Genomic DNA, 17,624 nt, shown 5'->3' with positions numbered 1-17,624 from the left:
AGTCGTCCCTCATCGGAAGACGAGTTCGTCCCTCTGTGGAGGACGAGTCGTCCCTCATTGGAGGACGGTTCGTCCCTCGGCGGAGGACGAGTCGTCCCTCATTGGAGGACGAGTTCGTCCCTCTGTGGAGGACGAGTTCGTCCCTCATTGGAGGAAGAGTCGTCCCTCATTGGAGGACGAGTTCGTCCCTCTGTGGAGGACGAGTTCGTCCCTCATTGGAGGACGGTTCGTCCCTCGGCGGAGGACGAGTCGTCCCTCATTGGAGGACGAGTTCGTCCCTCATTGGAGGACGAGTCGTCCCTCGGCGGAGGACGAGTCGTCCCTCATTGGAGGACGAGTTCGTCCCTCGGCGGAGGACGAGTCGTCCCTCATTGGAGGACGGTTCGTCCCTCAGTGGAAGACAGTCTGTCTCCAGCGCTTGTCGGGGGTGAAGGGCCATAGACAGTCGGTGATGGCGGAGGTGAAAGGTCGCGGGGTCACGCTCAGGTTCAGCAGCTCCAGACGGGAACAGTTTAACTGACTGTTGATTGGACGAAGAGCCGAAGCTGCCGGCTGCTCAGTGAGCTGCAGACAGACAGGAAGTAATCAATGACATCATCAATAACCTATAACAGTTTATGTCTCAATATATTTACAGTAAATCAGTGAAAACACTGATTGATCCATACTGACAGATTTATCAGTTTGGATCATTGATTATTGATTGATGTTATTCTGGGTGAAACATGACTGGAGTGAAGTGATGTAATAATATCTGTTAATGTTCTAACCCTCAGAGATTACTGACACTTATAATCATGAAGCACCTGAGAGACTCGCTGCTCTGCCACCAATACGCATAAAAACGACACATCTCCTGGTTAATAAAGTATGTGACCATGTTCTTCCAGCCAGACTCTCTCATGTGGAGCTTTTCCACTACACAGTTCCAGCACAACTCGCCTCGGTACCAGGAACCTTTTCCATTACTATAGTACCTTCTCAACGTGGGCGGGGTCGTCATAGCAACGCTGCGTTAAACTGCCGTGACTTCGTTTTATATGCGACACAAAACACAAACAATGGAGGCGATGGTGTTCCTGCTGCTGTTTGAAGCTTCCTGTCTCACACAAAGCGAGAGAAGAGAAACTAATCTCTGTAACGCTGTTGTTGGTATTTATAAACTGTCCTTCATTTACATCCTCCCACTCTTCATCTGATAACACCCTCCCAGTATCTGATGACACCCTCCCAGCGTCTGTTAACACCCTCCCAGAATCTGATGACACCCTCCCAGTATCTGATGACACCCTCCCATCGTCTGATGACACCCTCCCAGTATCTGATAACACCCTCCCAGCGTCTGATGACACCCTCCCAGCATCTAATGACACCCTCCCAGTATCTGATAACACCCTCCCAGAATCTGTTAACACCCTCCCAGAATCTGATGACACCCTCCCAGTATCTGATAACACCCTCCCAGCGTCTGATGACACCCTCCCAGCGTCTGATGACACCCTCCCATCGTCTGATAACATCCTCCCAGCGTCTGATGACACCCTCCCAGCGTCTGATGACACCCTCCCAGCGTCTGATGACACCCTCCCAGCGTCTGTTGACACCCTCCCAGCGTCTGATGACACCCTCCCAGTGTCTGATGACACCCTCCCATCGTCTGATGACACCCTCCCAGCGTCTGATGACACCCTCCCAGCGTCTGATGACACCCTCCCAGTATCTGATGACACTCTCCCATCGTCTGATGACACCCTCCCAGTATCTGATGACACCCTCCCATCGTCTGATGACACCCTCCCAGCGTCTGATGACACCCTCCCAGCGTCTGATGACACCCTCCCAGCGTCTGATGAAACCCTCCCAGTATCTGATGACACCCTCCCATCGTCTGATGACACCCTCCCAGCATCTGATGACACCCTCCCAGCGTCTGATGACACCCTCCCAGTATCTGATGACACCCTCCCAGCGTCTGATGACACCCTCCCAGTATCTGATAACACCCTCCCAGTGTCTGTTAACACCCTCTCAGCGTCTGATGAAACCCTCCCAGCGTCTGATGACACCCTCCCAGCGTCTGTTGACACCCTCCCAGTATCTGATGACACCCTCCCAGTATCTGATGACACCCTCCCAGTATCTGATAACACCCTCCCAGCGTCTGATGACACCCTCCCAGCATCTAATGACACCCTCCCAGTATCTGATAACACCCTCCCAGTGTCTGTTAACACCCTCTCAGCGTCTGATGACACCCTCCCAGCGTCTGATGACACCCTCCCAGCGTCTGTTGACACCCTCCCAGTATCTGATGACACCCTCCCAGTATCTGATGACACCCTCCCAGCATCTGATGACACCCTCCCAGTATCTGATGACACCCTCCCAGTATCTGATGACACCCTCCCAGCATCTGATGACACCCTCCCAGTATCTGATAACACCCTCCCAGCGTCTGATGACACCCTCCCAGTATCTGTTAACACCCTACCAGTGTCTGATAACACTCTCCCAGTATCTGATAACACCCTCCCAGTGTCTGATGACACCCTCCCAGCGTCTGATGACACCCTCCCAGTATCTGTTAACACCCTACCAGTGTCTGATAACACTCTCCCAGTATCTGATAACACCCTCCCAGTGTCTGATGACACCCTCCCAGCGTCTGATGACACCCTCCCAGTATCTGTTAACACCCTCCCAGTGTCTGATAACACTCTCCCAGTATCTGATAACACCCTCCCAGTGTCTGTTGACACCCTCCCAGTATCTGATAACACCCTCCCAGCGTCTGATGACACCCTCCCAGCATCTGATGACACCCTCCCAGCGTCTGATAAAACCCTCCCAGTATCTGATGACACCCTCCCAGCGTCTGATGACACCCTCCCAGCGTCTGATGACACCCTCCCAGCATCTGATGACACCCTCCCATCGTCTGATGACACCCTCCCAGCGTCTGATGAAACCCTCCCAGCGTCTGATGACACCCTCCCAGCGTCTGTTGACACCCTCCCAGTATCTGATGACACCCTCCCAGTATCTGATGACACCCTCCCAGCATCTGATGACACCCTCCCAGTATCTGATGACACCCTCCCAGTGTCTGTTAACACCCCCCAGCGTCTGATGACACCCTCCCAGCGTCTGATGACACCCTCCCAGTATCTGTTAACACCCTCCCAGTGTCTGATAACACTCTCCCAGTATCTGATAACACCCTCCCAGTGTCTGTTAACACCCTCCCAGCGTCTGATGACACCCTCCCAGTATCTGTTAACACCCTCCCAGTGTCTGATAACACTCTCCCAGTATCTGATAACACCCTCCCAGTATCTGATAACACCCTCCCAGTGTCTGTTGACACCCTCCCAGCGTCTGATGACACCCTCCCAGTGACTGATAACACCCTCCCAGTGTCTGATAACACTCTCCCAGTATCTGATAACACCCTCCCAGTATCTGATAACACCCTCCCAGTGTCTGTTGACACCCTCCCAGCGTCTGTTGACACCCTCCCAGCGTCTGATGACACCCTCCCAGCGTCTGATGGCACCCTCCCAGCGTCTGATGACACCCTCCCAGCGTCTGATGACACCCTCCCAGCATCTGATAACACCCTCCCAGTGTCTGTTGACACCCTCCCAGTATCTGATAACACCCTCCCAGCGTCTGATGACACCCTCCCAGTGACTGATGACACCCTCCCAGCGTCTGATGACACCCTCCCAGTGTCTGATGACACCCTCCCAGCATCTGATGACACCCTCCCAGTATCTGATGACACCCTCCCATCGTCTGATGACACCCTCCCAGTATCTGATGACACCCTCCCATCGTCTGATGACACCCTCCCAGCGTCTGATGACACCCTCCCAGTATCTGATGACACCCTCCCATCGTCTGATGACACTCTCCCAGCATCTGATGACACCCTCCCAGCGTCTGATGACACCCTCCCAGCATCTGATGACACCCTCCCATCGTCTGATGACACCCTCCCAGCATCTGATGACACCCTCCCAGCGTCTGATGACACCCTCCCAGCATCTGATGACACCCTCCCAGCGTCTGATGACACCCTCCCAGCGTCTGTTGACACCCTCCCAGTATCTGTTAACACCCTCCCAGTGTCTGATAACACTCTCCCAGTATCTGATAACACCCTCCCAGTGTCTGTTAACACCCTCCCAGCGTCTGATGACACCCTCCCAGTATCTGTTAACACCCTCCCAGTGTCTGATAACACTCTCCCAGTATCTGATAACACCCTCCCAGTATCTGATAACACCCTCCCAGTGTCTGTTGACACCCTCCCAGTGTCTGTTGACACCCTCCCAGCGTCTGATGACACCCTCCCAGCGTCTGATGACACCCTCCCAGTGTCTGATGACACCCTCCCAGTATCTGATGACACCCTCCCAGCGTCTGATGACACCCTCCCAGCGTCTGATGACACCCTCCCAGCGTCTGATGACACCCTCCCAGTATCTGATAACACCCTCCCAGTGTCTGTTGACACCCTCCCAGTATCTGATAACACCCTCCCAGTATCTGATGACACCCTCCCAGCGTCTGTTGACACCCTCCCAGCGTCTGATGACACCCTCCCAGTATCTGATAACACCCTCCCAGCGTCTGATGACACCCTCCCAGTGACTGATGACACCCTCCCAGCGTCTGATGACACCCTCCCAGTGTCTGTTAACACCCTCCCAGCGTCTGATGACACCCTCCCAGTATCTGATGACACCCTCCCAGTATCTGATGACACCCTCCCAGCGTCTGATGACACCCTCCCAGTATCTGATGACACCCTCCCAGTATCTGATGACACCCTCCCAGTGTCTGATGACACCCTCCCAGTGTCTGTTAACACCCTCCCAGCGTCTGATGACACCCTCCCAGTGTCTGATGACACCCTCCCAGTATCTGATGACACCCTCCCAGTGTCAGGGCCCGGTACTGTTGTGGTGTATTTTGTAGGTTTGGTTTTGGTCTGCTTCCTGTTTTATTTTGGTGAGTTTCCCTTGTCTCGTCTACTTCCTGTTTTATTTTGGTGTGTTTTTTCCTTGTCTCGTCTACTTCCTGTTTTATTTTGGTGTGTTTTTTCCTTGTCTTTTCTACTTCCTGTTTGCCTCCCTAACCCTAATGTGTTGCACCTGTGCCTCGTTGTTATCCAGGTTTATATGTGCTGCTCTTTCCCTTCTGGGCCTGATCGTCCTGTCAGAGTTACAGAGTTCTGATCTTAGTATTGTTTTAGTTCTGCCGTTTGGATCCAGAGTTCTGACTCGTGATTTTGTACGTCTGTCCTGTATTTTGGATTTCCCGGTTTTTGACTTTTGGATCGATTAAACGACTGAGAACTCTTCATCCCTGCGTCCCGGTCTCTGTGAGTCCAGCTGGTCTGATGCCAGCCTCTTTCCTTTTATATATGTTGTATTATTGCCTTTTAATTTTTAGATTTATTTATATCATTTTGTGATTAACTTCTTGCCCTGGTCTGAATCATAAGCTGAAATGAATAATTAAATAATACCAGACTCAATAATATAATAATAATGCTGCATCTGTAAATATCTGTATAAGTCCGTATTGATGTTTTAGATCCTGAAAGCTTTTGATGGTCTTCTTTTAAAAAGCTCCCAAAAAATGTTTGGTCCCACTTCCCATCTACTGAATCTACTATCTACTGAATCTACTATCTTAATTTATATATCTATATATATATATATATATATATATCTATCTATGCACGTGATCCTTCTTTGTTTCTGAAGCTCATGAATCTCACCACTATGGATCTCGGCGGGGAACCCGGGGGGACGTGACGCTAGAGCCCGGTGAGCTCTCTCAATCCGAAGGTGAAGAGACGGTGGCAGCGCCAGCTTTTCCCGTAGAAGCGTTTCAGTGAAATCAATCATAGAGCCGGCGTTGTCCTCCGCTCCTCCTTCACCCCATGAGTCCTGATGTTTTCCCTCCTGATCCACCAACCTGGTTCTGTAGCTGCAGCAGTTCAAACGGTGCGTCCTCAATGTGCTGCAGACGCTCCTCGGCTTCTGCTATCCGCGTCCCTGAGCTCTTCCTTCATTTCCTTGAGAGTTTCCGTGTTTTCACGACGGAAATTACGTAGTTCTCGCGGTATTGTCTCCAAATTTGCCATTTCTTGAGTGGACCGTTTCCACTTCTTTATCGCTGCTCGTCTGCCTCAACCGTGCAGCCGCTGTTAGCTTGTGGTCCTCTCCCGCTAGCTCTCCCGCTAGCTCTCCCGCTAGCTCTGATGCTAACATTTACTGTTCGACGTCTCCGTCGGCGTTTCACAACGTTTTTGAGTCTTTTTGCTCGTCATTCTCTTTGCCCTTCCTGTTCGATATTTGTCTCGTACTACTATCTGCCTGCTGGTACCAGGGCGGCCCACACTAACCCGAACCCGCCCGGAAGCAGACCTGCATCAGTTTTTATCACCATAATGACCTCTGACCTCTGAACTCAACTCATCACAACTTCATGTACGATAACGTCTACGAACACTTTAACGTATGAATGAATGTTTATTTATTGGATAAATGAGTCCGATCTTCACTGAACCTGAATTTCATTGTATGTTTGTAGAATGAAACCTGATCCAGACCATCGTCTTCATATATTGATCGATCAGCATTAGAGCTTATAGTACCTCAGGAACCTACCAGAACACTGCGCTCCCAGAACGCAGGCCTACTTGTGGTTCCTAGTATCTCTAAAAGTAGAATGTGAGGCAGAACCTTCAGTTATCAGGCTCCTCTCCTGTGGAACCATCTCCCAGATTCGGTCCGGAGGGCAGACACCCTCTCTACTTTTAAGAGTAGGCTTAAAACTTTCCTTTTTGATAAAGCTTATAGTTAGCAAGCTCCTAGTTTATGCTGCTATAGGCTTAGACTGCCGGGGGACTCCCATGATGCACTGGGCTCCTCTCTCCTCCTCTCTCTCTCTCTATCCATCTATCTATATCCAATAACATTCATGTACTATTTGCATCAATAACCTACACTTCTTCGATCAGCATTGATACTTACAGGAATGAGGTGATTGGACGGCAGGTTGAAGGCCTGAGCGATGGCGACAGCCGTCTCATATTTGGTCATCTGCTCTTTACCAGAGAAATGGAAGATTCCTCTGATAGACGGGTCCTGGAGAGAGACAGACAGGCAAGATGAGACGGGTACCTGTCTCCCTCTCTGAGACAGACGGGTACCTGTCTCCCTCTCTGAGACAGACGGGTACCTGTCTCCCTCTCTGAGACAGGCAGGAACAGACAGACGGGTACCTGTCTCCCTCTCTGAGACAGACGGGTACCTGTCTCCCTCTCTGAGACAGACAGGAACAGACAGACGGGTATCTGTCTCCCTCTCTGAGACAGACGGGTACCTGTCTCCCTCTCTGAGACAGGCAGGAACAGACAGACGGGTACCTGTCTCCCTCTCTCGGACAGCTTCCTGCAGACGGCAGCGACGTCCCGAGCGTCGGTGGGGAATCTCTGCTGGCAGTGATCCAGCGTGCAGCTTTCTGTCGCCTCCTGAACTTTCAGCCACAGCGTCGTGACAGCGCTCTCAGACACCGACTCCACCTCACCGAACAGCACCGGCACCCGCAGCACCACCGCACCTGAGCACAGGTCACACACACACACACACACACACACACACACACACACACCGTTCAATTCAATCTTAATTTTGACAGTAACAAACCCTAACCCAGTTACCTCAGGACTGAAGTCTGTAATTACACAGAGAGAAAGATAACAGAGAATCATCTGCATAGCTATGAAAATGTATGAAGTAACCTAAAGGAAGCATATATATATATATATATATATATATATATATATATATATATATATATATATATATATATAGGGTAAGAGTTTAATGCAGTTCCTTTAACGCTCTGTAACAGGATGTGATGTCACACAGGTGCGACAGACAGGTACCTGGACTATGTCGTAGTGTCTCTCTCTCTCCCTCCAGCTTGCTGCGTCCGTACAGGTTCAGAGGATTCGGACTGTCGTCTTCTCCGTACGGAGGATTCCTGCCATCGAACACGTAGTCGGTGCTGATGTAGAGGAAGAAGGCTCCGCACACGGCTGTAACATACAACACATGTAACATACAACACATGTAACATACAACACATGTAACATACAACACATGTAACATACAACACATGTAACATACAACACATGTAGCCGAACACGCTGTCTCTGAGTCGCCTACCTGCCTCCCTGGCGAGCGTGCCCGTGGCGTGCACGTTGAGGTTGACGGCTGCCTCCGTGTGTCTCTCTACAACATCAGGACGTCGCTCTGCTGCACAGTGAACTACGACCTCCGGCTGCAGAGACACAGACCTGTTAGTCCTGCAGAGTTTTCTTTCATTTATTTATTTATTTATGGGTTTTTCTGTGTTTATTCATCATGTACTTCACTATGTAACTGGCAGCACTTTAACCCCTAATGTCCATAAATCTACTTCTGTCATCCATTATAAGCCTGATGTACTGGATCTCTGATCTTTACTCAGTTACATCTAGAAACCTGTACCGACTGTAGTCCTGTACCGACTGTAGTCCTGTACCTACTGTACAGACTGTAGTCCTGTACCTACTGTAGTCCTGTACCTACTGTAGTCCTGTACCTACTGTAGTCCTGTACCGACTGTACCGACTGTAGTCCTGTACCGACTGCAGTCCTGTACCTACTGTACCGACTGTAGTCCTGTACCTTGTATTCTTGCAGCAGTCCTCGCACGGCGTCCTCGTCGGTGAGGTCACAGCGGAGCAGTCGTGGTCTGGCCCTCCTGTATCCCGTCCCGATAACCAACCAGCCATTGTTCTCAAACTCTTTGCAGACGGCCCGACCCAGGAGACCAGTTGCCCCGGTAACCAGGACCCTGTGAGTTGGGACCGGCCCCTCCTCCTGAAATAAACACACAAGGGTCAAAGGTCAAAGACAAGATCAATGATCCTGGTTATTGATCAGATGTTAAAGTAGAAATTCACATTGACTCGGACACAACATTTCAACTTAAAGCAGACGATGAGTCAGTGTTGTCATGGAAACTAAAAATCCATCAATGCAGCTTGAAAGCATTTCTGCCCTAAAACGTCTGAAAGGCTCCGAAATCTGTTTCCAGTTAAAGTCCTGTTGGACCTCACTGTGAACCGGCTCAGACCGGCTGCAACCACACTTCCTGTTGGAGCGTCTCGTAGCGCTCGTTGTTTGTCTCGTTGCGTTAGTCTCGTTGCGTTTGTCTCGTTGCGTTTGTCTCGTTGTCTCGTTGCGTTTGTCTCGTTGTCTCGTTGCGTTTGTCTCGTTGCGTTTGTCTCGTTGCGTTTGTCTCGTTGCGTTTGTCTCGTTGCGTTTGTCTCGTTGCGTTTGTCTCGTTGCGTTTGTCTCGTTGCGTTTGTCTTGTTGCGTTTGTCTCGTTGTCTCGTTGCGTTTGTCTCGTTGCGTTTGTCTCGTTGCGTTTGTCTCGTTGCGTTTGTCTCGTTGCGTTTGTCTCGTTGTCTCGTTGCGTTTGTCTCGTTGTCTCGTCTCGTTGTCTCGCTGCGTTTGTCTCGTTGTCTCGTTGTCTCGTTGCGTTTGTCTCGTTGTCTCGTTGCGTTTGTCTCGTTGTCTCGTTGCGTTTGTCTCGTTGTCTCGTTGCGTTTGTCTCGTTGTCTCGTTGCGTTTGTCTCGTTGTCTCGTTGCGTTTGTCTCGTTGTCTCGTTGCGTTTGTCTCGTTGTCTCGTTGCGTTTGTCTCGTTGTCTCGTTGCGTTTGTCTCGTTGCGTTTGTCTCGTTGCGTTTGTCTCGTTGCGTTTGTCTCGTTGTCTCGTTGCGTTTGTCTCGTTGCGTTTGTCTCGTTGCGTTTGTCTCGCTGCGTTTGTCTCGTTGCGTTTGTCTCGTTGCGTTTGTCTCGTTGCGTTTGTCTCTTTGCTTTTGTCTCTTTGCTTTTGTCTCGTTGCGTTTGTCTCGTTGCGTTTGTCTCGTTGCGTTTGTCTCTTTGCGTTTGTCTCGTTGCGTTTGTCTCGTTGCGTTTGTCTCGCTGCGTTTGTCTCGTTGCGTTTGTCTCGCTGCGTTTGTCTCGTTGCGTTTGTCTCGTTGCGTTTGTCTCGTTGCGTTTGTCTCTTTGCTTTTGTCTCGTTGCGTTTGTCTCGTTGTCTCGCTGCGTTTGTCTCGTTGTCTCGTTGCGTTTGTCTCGTTGCGTTTGTCTCGCTGCGTTTGTCTCGTTGTCTCGTTGCGTTTGTCTCGTTGCGTTTGTCTCGCTGCGTTTGTCTCGTTGTCTCGTTGCGTTTGTCTCGTTGTCTCGTTGTCTCGTTGCGTTTGTCTCGTTGTCTCGTTGCGTTTGTCTCGTTGTCTCGCTGCGTTTGTCTCGTTGTCTCGTCTCGTTGCGTTTGTCTCGTTGTCTCGTTGCGTTTGTCTCGTTGTCTCGTTGCGTTTGTCTCGTTGTCTCGTTGCGTTTGTCTCGTTGTCTCGTTGCGTTTGTCTCGTTGCGTTTGTCTCGTTGCGTTTGTCTCGTTGTCTCGTTGCGTTTGTCTCGTTGTCTCGTTGCGTTTGTCTCGTTGTCTCGTTGCGTTTGTTGCGTTTGTCTCGTTGCGTTTGTCTCGTTGTCTCGCTGCGTTTGTCTCGTTGTCTCGTTGCGTTTGTCTCGTTGCGTTTGTCTTGTTGCGTTTGTCTCGTTGTCTCGTTGCGTTTGTCTCGTTGCGTTTGTCTCGTTGCGTTTGTCTCGTTGTCTCGTCTCGTTGTCTCGCTGCGTTTGTCTCGTTGTCTCGTTGCGTTTGTCTCGTCTCGTTGCCTCGTTGCGTTTGTCTCGTTGTCTCGCTGCATTTGTCTCGCTGCGTTTGTCTCGTTGTCTCGTTGCGTTTGTCTCGTTGTCTCGTTGCGTTTGTCTCGTTGTCTCGTTGCGTTTGTCTCGTTGCGTTTGTCTCGTTGTCTCGTTGCGTTTGTCTCGTTGTCTCGTTGCGTTTGTCTCGTTGTTGCGTTTGTCTCGTTGCGTTTGTCTCGTTGTCTCGTTGCGTTTGTCTCGTTGTTGCGTTTGTCTCGTTGCGTTTGTCTCGTTGTCTCGTTGCGTTTGTCTCGTTGTCTCGTTTGTCTCGTTGTCTCGTTGCGTTTGTCTCGTTGTTGCGTTTGTCTCGTTGCGTTTGTCTCGTTGTCTCGTTGCGTTTGTCTCGTTGTTGCGTTTGTCTCGTTGCGTTTGTCTCGTTGTCTCGTTGCGTTTGTCTCGTTGTCTCGTTGCGTTTGTCTCGTTGCGTTTGTCTCGTTGTCTCGTTGCGTTTGTCTCGTTGCGTTTGTCTCGTTGCGTTTGTTGCGTTTGTCTCGTTGTCTCGTTGCGTTTGTCTCGCTGCGTTTGTCTCGTTGTCTCGTTGCGTTTGTCTCGTTGTCTCGTTGCGTTTGTCTCGTTGTTGCGTTTGTCTCGTTGCGTTTGTCTCGCTGCGTTTGTCTCGTTGCGTTTGTCTCGTTGTTGCGTTTGTCTCGTTGCGTTTGTCTCGTTGTCTCGTTGCGTTTGTCTCGTTGTTGCGTTTGTCTCGTTGTCTCGTTGCGTTTGTCTCGCTGCGTCTGTCTCGTTGTCTCGTTGCGTTTGTCTCGTTGTCTCGTTGCGTTTGTCTCGTTGTTGCGTTTGTCTCGTTGCGTTTGTCTCGCTGCGTTTGTCTCGTTGTCTCGTTGCGTTTGTCTCGTTGCGTTTGTTGCGTTTGTCTCGTTGTCTCGTTGCGTTTGTCTCGCTGCGTTTGTCTCGTTGTCTCGTTGCGTTTGTCTCGTTGTCTCGTTGCGTTTGTCTCGTTGTTGCGTTTGTCTCGTTGCGTTTGTCTCGCTGCGTTTGTCTCGTTGCGTTTGTCTCGTTGTTGCGTTTGTCTCGTTGCGTTTGTCTCGTTGTCTCGTTGCGTTTGTCTCGTTGTTGCGTTTGTCTCGTTGTCTCGTTGCGTTTGTCTCGCTGCGTCTGTCTCGTTGTCTCGTTGCGTTTGTCTCGTTGTTGCGTTTGTCTCGTTGCGTTTGTCTCGCTGCGTTTGTCTCGTTGTCTCGTTGCGTTTGTCTCGTTGCGTTTGTTGCGTTTGTCTCGTTGCGTTTGTTGCGTTTGTCTCGTTGCGTTTGTTGCGTTTGTCTCGTTGCGTTTGTCTCGTTGTCTCGCTGCGTTTGTCTCGTTGTCTCGTTGCGTTTGTCTCGTTGTCTCGCTGCGTTTGTCTCGTTGCGTTTGTCTCGTTGCGTTTGTCTCGTTGCGTTTGTCTCGTTGCGTTTGTCTCGTTGCGTTTGTCTCGTTGTCTCGCTGCGTTTGTCTCGTTGCGTTTGTCTCGTTGCGTTTGTCTCGTTGTCTTGTTGCGTTTGTCTCGTTGCGTTTGTCTCGTTGCGTTTGTCTCGTTGTCTCGTCTCGTTGTCTCGTTGCGTTTGTCTCGTTGTCTCGCTGCATTTGTCTCGCTGCGTTTGTCTCGTTGTCTCGTTGCGTTTGTCTCGTTGCCTCGTTGCGTTTGTCTCGTTGCGTTTGTCTCGTTGCGTTTGTCTCGTTGCGTTTGTCTCGTTGCGTTTGTCTCGTTGCGTTTGTCTCGTTGTCTCGTTGCGTTTGTCTCGTTGTCTCGTTGCGTTTGTCTCGTTGTCTCGTTGCGTTTGTCTCGTTGTCTCGTTGCGTTTGTCTCGTTGCGTTTGTCTCGTTGCGTTTGTCTCGTTGCGTTTGTCTCGTTGTTGCGTTTGTCTCGTTGCCTCGCTGCGTTTGTCTCGTTGCGTTTGTCTCGTTGCGTTTGTCTCGTTGTCTCGTTGTCTCGTTGCGTTTGTCTCGTTGCGTTTGTCTCGTTGTCTCGTTGCGTTTGTCTCGTTGTCTCGTTGCGTTTGTCTCGTCTCGTTGTCTCGTTGCGTTTGTCTCGTTGTCTCGTTGCGTTTGTCTCGTTGCGTTTGTCTCGTTGTTGCGTTTGTCTCGTTGCCTCGCTGCGTTTGTCTCGTTGCGTTTGTCTCGTTGTCTCGTTGCGTTTGTCTCGTTGTCTCGTTGTCTCGTTGCGTTTGTCTCGTCTCGTTGTCTCGTTGCGTTTGTCTCGTTGTCTCGTTGCGTTTGTCTCGTTGTCTCGTTGCGTTTGTCTCGTTGTCTCGTTGCGTTTGTCTCGTTGTCTCGTTGTCTCGTTGCGTTTGTCTCGTTGCGTTTTCTCGTTGTCTCGTCTCGTTGTCTCGTTGCGTTTGTCTCGTTGTCTCGTTGTCTCGTTGTCTCGTTGTCTCGTCTCGTTGTCTCGCTGCGTTTGTCTCGTTGCGTTTGTCTCGTTGCGTTTTCTCGTTGTCTCGTTGCGTTTGTCTCGTTGCGTTTTCTCGTTGTCTCGTTGCGTTTGTCTCGTTGTCTCGTTGCGTTTGTCTCGTTGTTGCGTTTGTCTCGTTGCGTTTGTCTCGTTGCGTTTGTCTCGTTGCGTTTGTCTCGTTGTCTCGTTGCGTTTGTCTCGTCTCGTTGTCTCGTTGCGTTTGTCTCGTTGTCTCGTTGCGTTTGTCTCGTTGTCTCGTTGCGTTTGTCTCGTTGCGTTTGTCTCGTTGTCTCGTTGCGTTTGTCTCGTTGTTGCGTTTGTCTCGTTGTCTCGTTGTCTCGTTGCGTTTGTCTTGTTGTTGCGTTTGTCTCGTTGCGTTTGTCTCGTTGTCTCGTTGCGTTTGTCTCGTTATTGCGTTTGTCTCGTTGTCTCGTTGCGTTTGTCTCGTTGTCTCGTTGCGTTTGTCTCGTTGCGTTTGTCTCGTTGTCTCGTTGCGTTTGTCTCGTCTCGTTGTCTCGTTGCGTTTGTCTCGTTGTCTCGTTGCGTTTGTCTCGTTGTCTCGTCTCGTTGTCTCGTTGCGTTTGTCTCGTTGTTGCGTTTGTCTCGTTGCGTTTGTCTCGTTGCGTTTGTCTCGTTGTCTCGTTGCGTTTGTCTCGTTGCGTTTGTCTCGTTGTCTCGTTGCGTTTGTCTCGTTGTTGCGTTTGTCTCGTTGTCTCGTTGCGTTTGTCTCGTTGTTGCGTTTGTCTCGTTGCGTTTGTCTCGTTGCGTTTGTCTCGTTGTCTCGTTGCGTTTGTCTCGTTGCGTTTGTCTCGTTGTCTCGTTGCGTTTGTCTCGTTGTCTCGTTGCGTTTGTCTCGTCTCGTTGTCTCGTTGCGTTTGTCTCGTTGTCTCGTCTCGTTGTCTCGTTGCGTTTGTCTCGTTGCGTTTGTCTCGTTGCGTTTGTCTCGTTGTCTCGTTGCGTTTGTCTCGTTGTTGCGTTTGTCTCGTTGTCTCGTTGCGTTTGTCTCGTTGTTGCGTTTGTCTCGTTGTTGCGTTTGTCTCGTTGCGTTTGTCTCGTTGCGTTTGTCTCGTTGTCTCGCTGCGTTTGTCTCGTTGTCTCGTTGCGTTTGTCTCGTTGTCTCGCTGCGTTTGTCTCGTTGTCTCGTTGCGTTTGTCTCGTTGTCTCGTTGCGTTTGTCTCGTTGTCTCGTTGTCTCGTTGCGTTTGTCTCGTTGTCTCGTTGCGTTTGTCTCGCTGCGTTTGTCTCGTTGTCTCGTTGTCTCGTTGTCTCGTTGCGTTTGTCTCGTTGCGTTTGTCTCGTTGTCTCGTTGCGTTTGTCTCGTTGCGTTTGTCTCGTTGTCTCGTTGCGTTTGTCTCGTTGCGTTTGTCTCGTTGTCTCGTTGCGTTTGTCTCGTTGTTGCGTTTGTCTCGTTGCGTTTGTCTCGTTGTCTCGTTGCGTTTGTCTCGTTGCGTTTGTCTCGTTGTCTCGTTGCGTTTGTCTCGTTGCGTTTGTCTCGTTGTCTCGTTGCGTTTGTCTCGTTGTCTCGTTGTCTCGTTGCGTTTGTCTCGTTGTCTCGTTGCGTTTGTCTCGTTGTCTCGTTGCGTTTGTCTCGTTGCGTTTGTCTCGTTGTCTCGTTGCGTTTGTCTCGTTGTCTCGTTGCGGTTGTCTCGTTGTCTCGTTGCGTTTGTCTCGTTGTCTCGTTGTCTCGTTGCGGTTGTCTCGTTGTCTCGTTGCGTTTGTCTCGTTGTCTCGTTGCGTTTGTCTCGTTGTCTCGTTGTCTCGTTGCGGTTGTCTCGTTGCGTTTGTCTCGTTGCGTTTGTCTCGTTGCGTTTGTCTCGTTGTCTCGTTGTATCTGCAGACTTCCTGTCTGAGCGGCTGGTCATGTGACTTTCCTCCATGATTTAAACATTAAACCTGAATGTTCATTTATTCAGAAATAAAGATTTAAAAAATCAGTTCTGCTCACAATGAAACCAACAAGCACCTCACACACACACTCTATATACAGCACACACACACACTCTATATACAGCACACACACACACTCTATATACAGCACACACACACACACTATATACAGCACACACACACACACACACACACTCTATATACAGCACACACACACTATATACAGCACACACACACACACTATATACAGCACACACACACACACACACACACACACACACACACACACACACACACACACACACACTATATACAGCACACACACACACACTATATACAGCACACACACACACACACACACACTATATACAGCACACACACACACACACACTATATACAGCACACACACACACAAACACACACACACTATATACAGCACACACACACACACACACTATATACAGCACACACACACACTATATACAACACACACACACTATATACCACACATACACACACTATATACCACACACACACTATATACAACACACACACACTATATACAGCACACACACACTATATACAACACACACACACACTATATACAGCACACACACACACTATATACCACACACACACAATATATATAACACACACACACTGCTGCCCACACACACACACACAGTAACACACACACACACACACTATATACAGCACACACACACACACTGCTGCCCACACACACACACACACACACAGTAACACACACACACACACACTATATACCACACACACACAGTAACACACACACACACACACACTATATACAGCACACACACACACACTGCTGCCCACACACGCACACACATACACACTATATACAGCACACACACACACTGCTGCCCACACACACACACACTATATACAGCACACACACACACTATATACAGCACACACACACACACTGCTGCCCACACACACACACAGTAACACACACACACACACTATATACAGCACACACACACACACTATATACAGCACACACACACACACTATATACAGCACACACACACACACACTGCTGCCCACACACACAGTAACACACACACACACTATATACAGCACACACACACACACACTATATACAGCACACACACACACTGCTGCCCACACACACACACAGTAACACACACACACACACTATATACAGCACACACACACACACTATATACAGCACACACACACACACACTGCTGCCCACACACACAGTAACACACACACACACACTATATACAGCACACACACACACACACACTATATACAGCACACACACACACACAATATACAACACACACACTAACTACAACACACACACACACACACACACAGTAACACACACACACACACACACACACACAGTAACACACACACAGTAACACACACACACACACACACACAGTAACACACACACAGTAACACACACACACACACACACACACAGTAACACACACACACAGTAACACACACACACACACTAATTTATTTAAATGTATTAAACTGTTTAATCTTCAGCCTCTATCTCCGAGCACCGTGCTCGTGCACCGTATTCGTGCCCCGTGCTCGTGACATTGTTGCACTTTGCTCCTTTAATGAGGAAATAAAGTTCAGATAAAACTTAAAGATCAGCCGGTGTGCACGCGCCTCGGTGTCTACCTGGACCAGGTGCACGCGCCTCGGTGTCTACCTGGACCAGGTGCACGCGCCTCGGTGTTTACCTGAACCAGGTGCACGCGACCCGGGTTGAAGTGAATCCTCAGTTCTGCGCCTGCGCGGCTCATCTCTCATGTGTAATCGATACTTGTGATGATCGATAGCTGATTATTGGTCCTATTGGTGATCGATCATTGATCCGTCCGCGCGGCTGCGGCTGATGCGCACTTCGTCTCTGCACTTCCGCCCTCACAGCGGTCAGCTGACTGCCGTAAAGCAGCTGTCGCGGTGAGGCTAGCTGTTAGCATGCAGGCTAACACACACACTATAAGAAACAATGCATTATGGGAAATAACCGGCACCGGGAGCCGGTTTAACGGAGACTCACCTCCGACCCGGACCCGGTCATCTTATCCCAGACCCGCATGAATCCGCACAGACCCGCACAGACCTCCCGCTGCGGTGCAACGATTCTTCTTCTGCTGCTGATTAACGGGCGCGTTACCGCCACCTACTGGAGTCACGTGACTCCGGTGCAGTGTGACGTCACTTTAACTCTGACTATATTTAACTTTATTTTATTATTTTACCTCAGATGGTAAAATGATAAAGTTAAATATAAGCAGAACACAGAGAGAACCCAGAGAACCCATAGAATCCATAGAACCCATAGAACCCGGCTCTAGTGAGGAACATATAGAGCCCAGAGAACCCGGCTCTAGTGAGGAACATATAGAACCCAGAGAACCCAGCTCTAGCTGAGGAACATATAGAACCCATAGAACCCGGCTCTAGCTGAGGAAC

The 17,624-nt window shown here is 49.9% G+C and overlaps 1 protein-coding gene across 2 annotated transcripts; it reads right to left on the bottom strand.

Moving 5' to 3' along the window:
* Positions 1-261: 261 nt before the first annotated feature.
* On the bottom strand, positions 262-17,318 carry mat2b (methionine adenosyltransferase 2 non-catalytic beta subunit methionine). Of its 2 annotated transcripts, none has more exons than XM_062432721.1 (7): positions 16,886-17,070; positions 8,760-8,954; positions 8,256-8,370; positions 7,973-8,125; positions 7,451-7,644; positions 7,056-7,169; positions 262-564 (listed from the first exon to the last, which is right to left on the bottom strand). In XM_062432721.1, exons 1-7 carry the CDS (start codon positions 16,946-16,948, stop codon positions 391-393), a joined length of 1,008 nt encoding a protein of 335 aa, XP_062288705.1. In that variant the 5' UTR covers positions 16,949-17,070; the 3' UTR covers positions 262-390. The 2 variants fall into 2 exon arrangements, with proteins under 2 accessions (XP_062288705.1, XP_062288706.1); XM_062432722.1 differs by lacking the exon at positions 16,886-17,070 and adding an exon at positions 17,209-17,318 and having other exon boundaries at positions 264-564.
* Positions 17,319-17,624: the final 306 nt, after the last annotated feature.

The sequence above is a fragment of the Scomber scombrus genome, chromosome 14 (assembly GCF_963691925.1).
Source record: "Scomber scombrus chromosome 14, fScoSco1.1, whole genome shotgun sequence".
NCBI classification, from domain to species: domain Eukaryota; kingdom Metazoa; phylum Chordata; class Actinopteri; order Scombriformes; family Scombridae; genus Scomber; species Scomber scombrus.
This window is presented reverse-complemented; position numbering and strand designations above follow the sequence as displayed.

What these genes read in the sequence shown, in the direction of transcription:
- mat2b (XM_062432721.1), bottom strand. Translation starts at nt 16,948, where the DNA reads ATGAGCCGCGCAGGCGCAGAACTGAGGATTCACTTCAACCCGGGTCGC. An exon ending in GTCGCGTGCACCTGGTTCAG is followed by an intron (nt 8,955 to 16,885) that starts GTAAACACCGAG and finishes TGTTTATTTCAG; the next exon opens with GAGGAGGGGCCGGTCCCAAC. An exon ending in GACACTACGACATAGTCCAG is followed by an intron (nt 7,645 to 7,972) that starts GTACCTGTCTGT and finishes ACCTGTGCTCAG; the next exon opens with GTGCGGTGGTGCTGCGGGTG.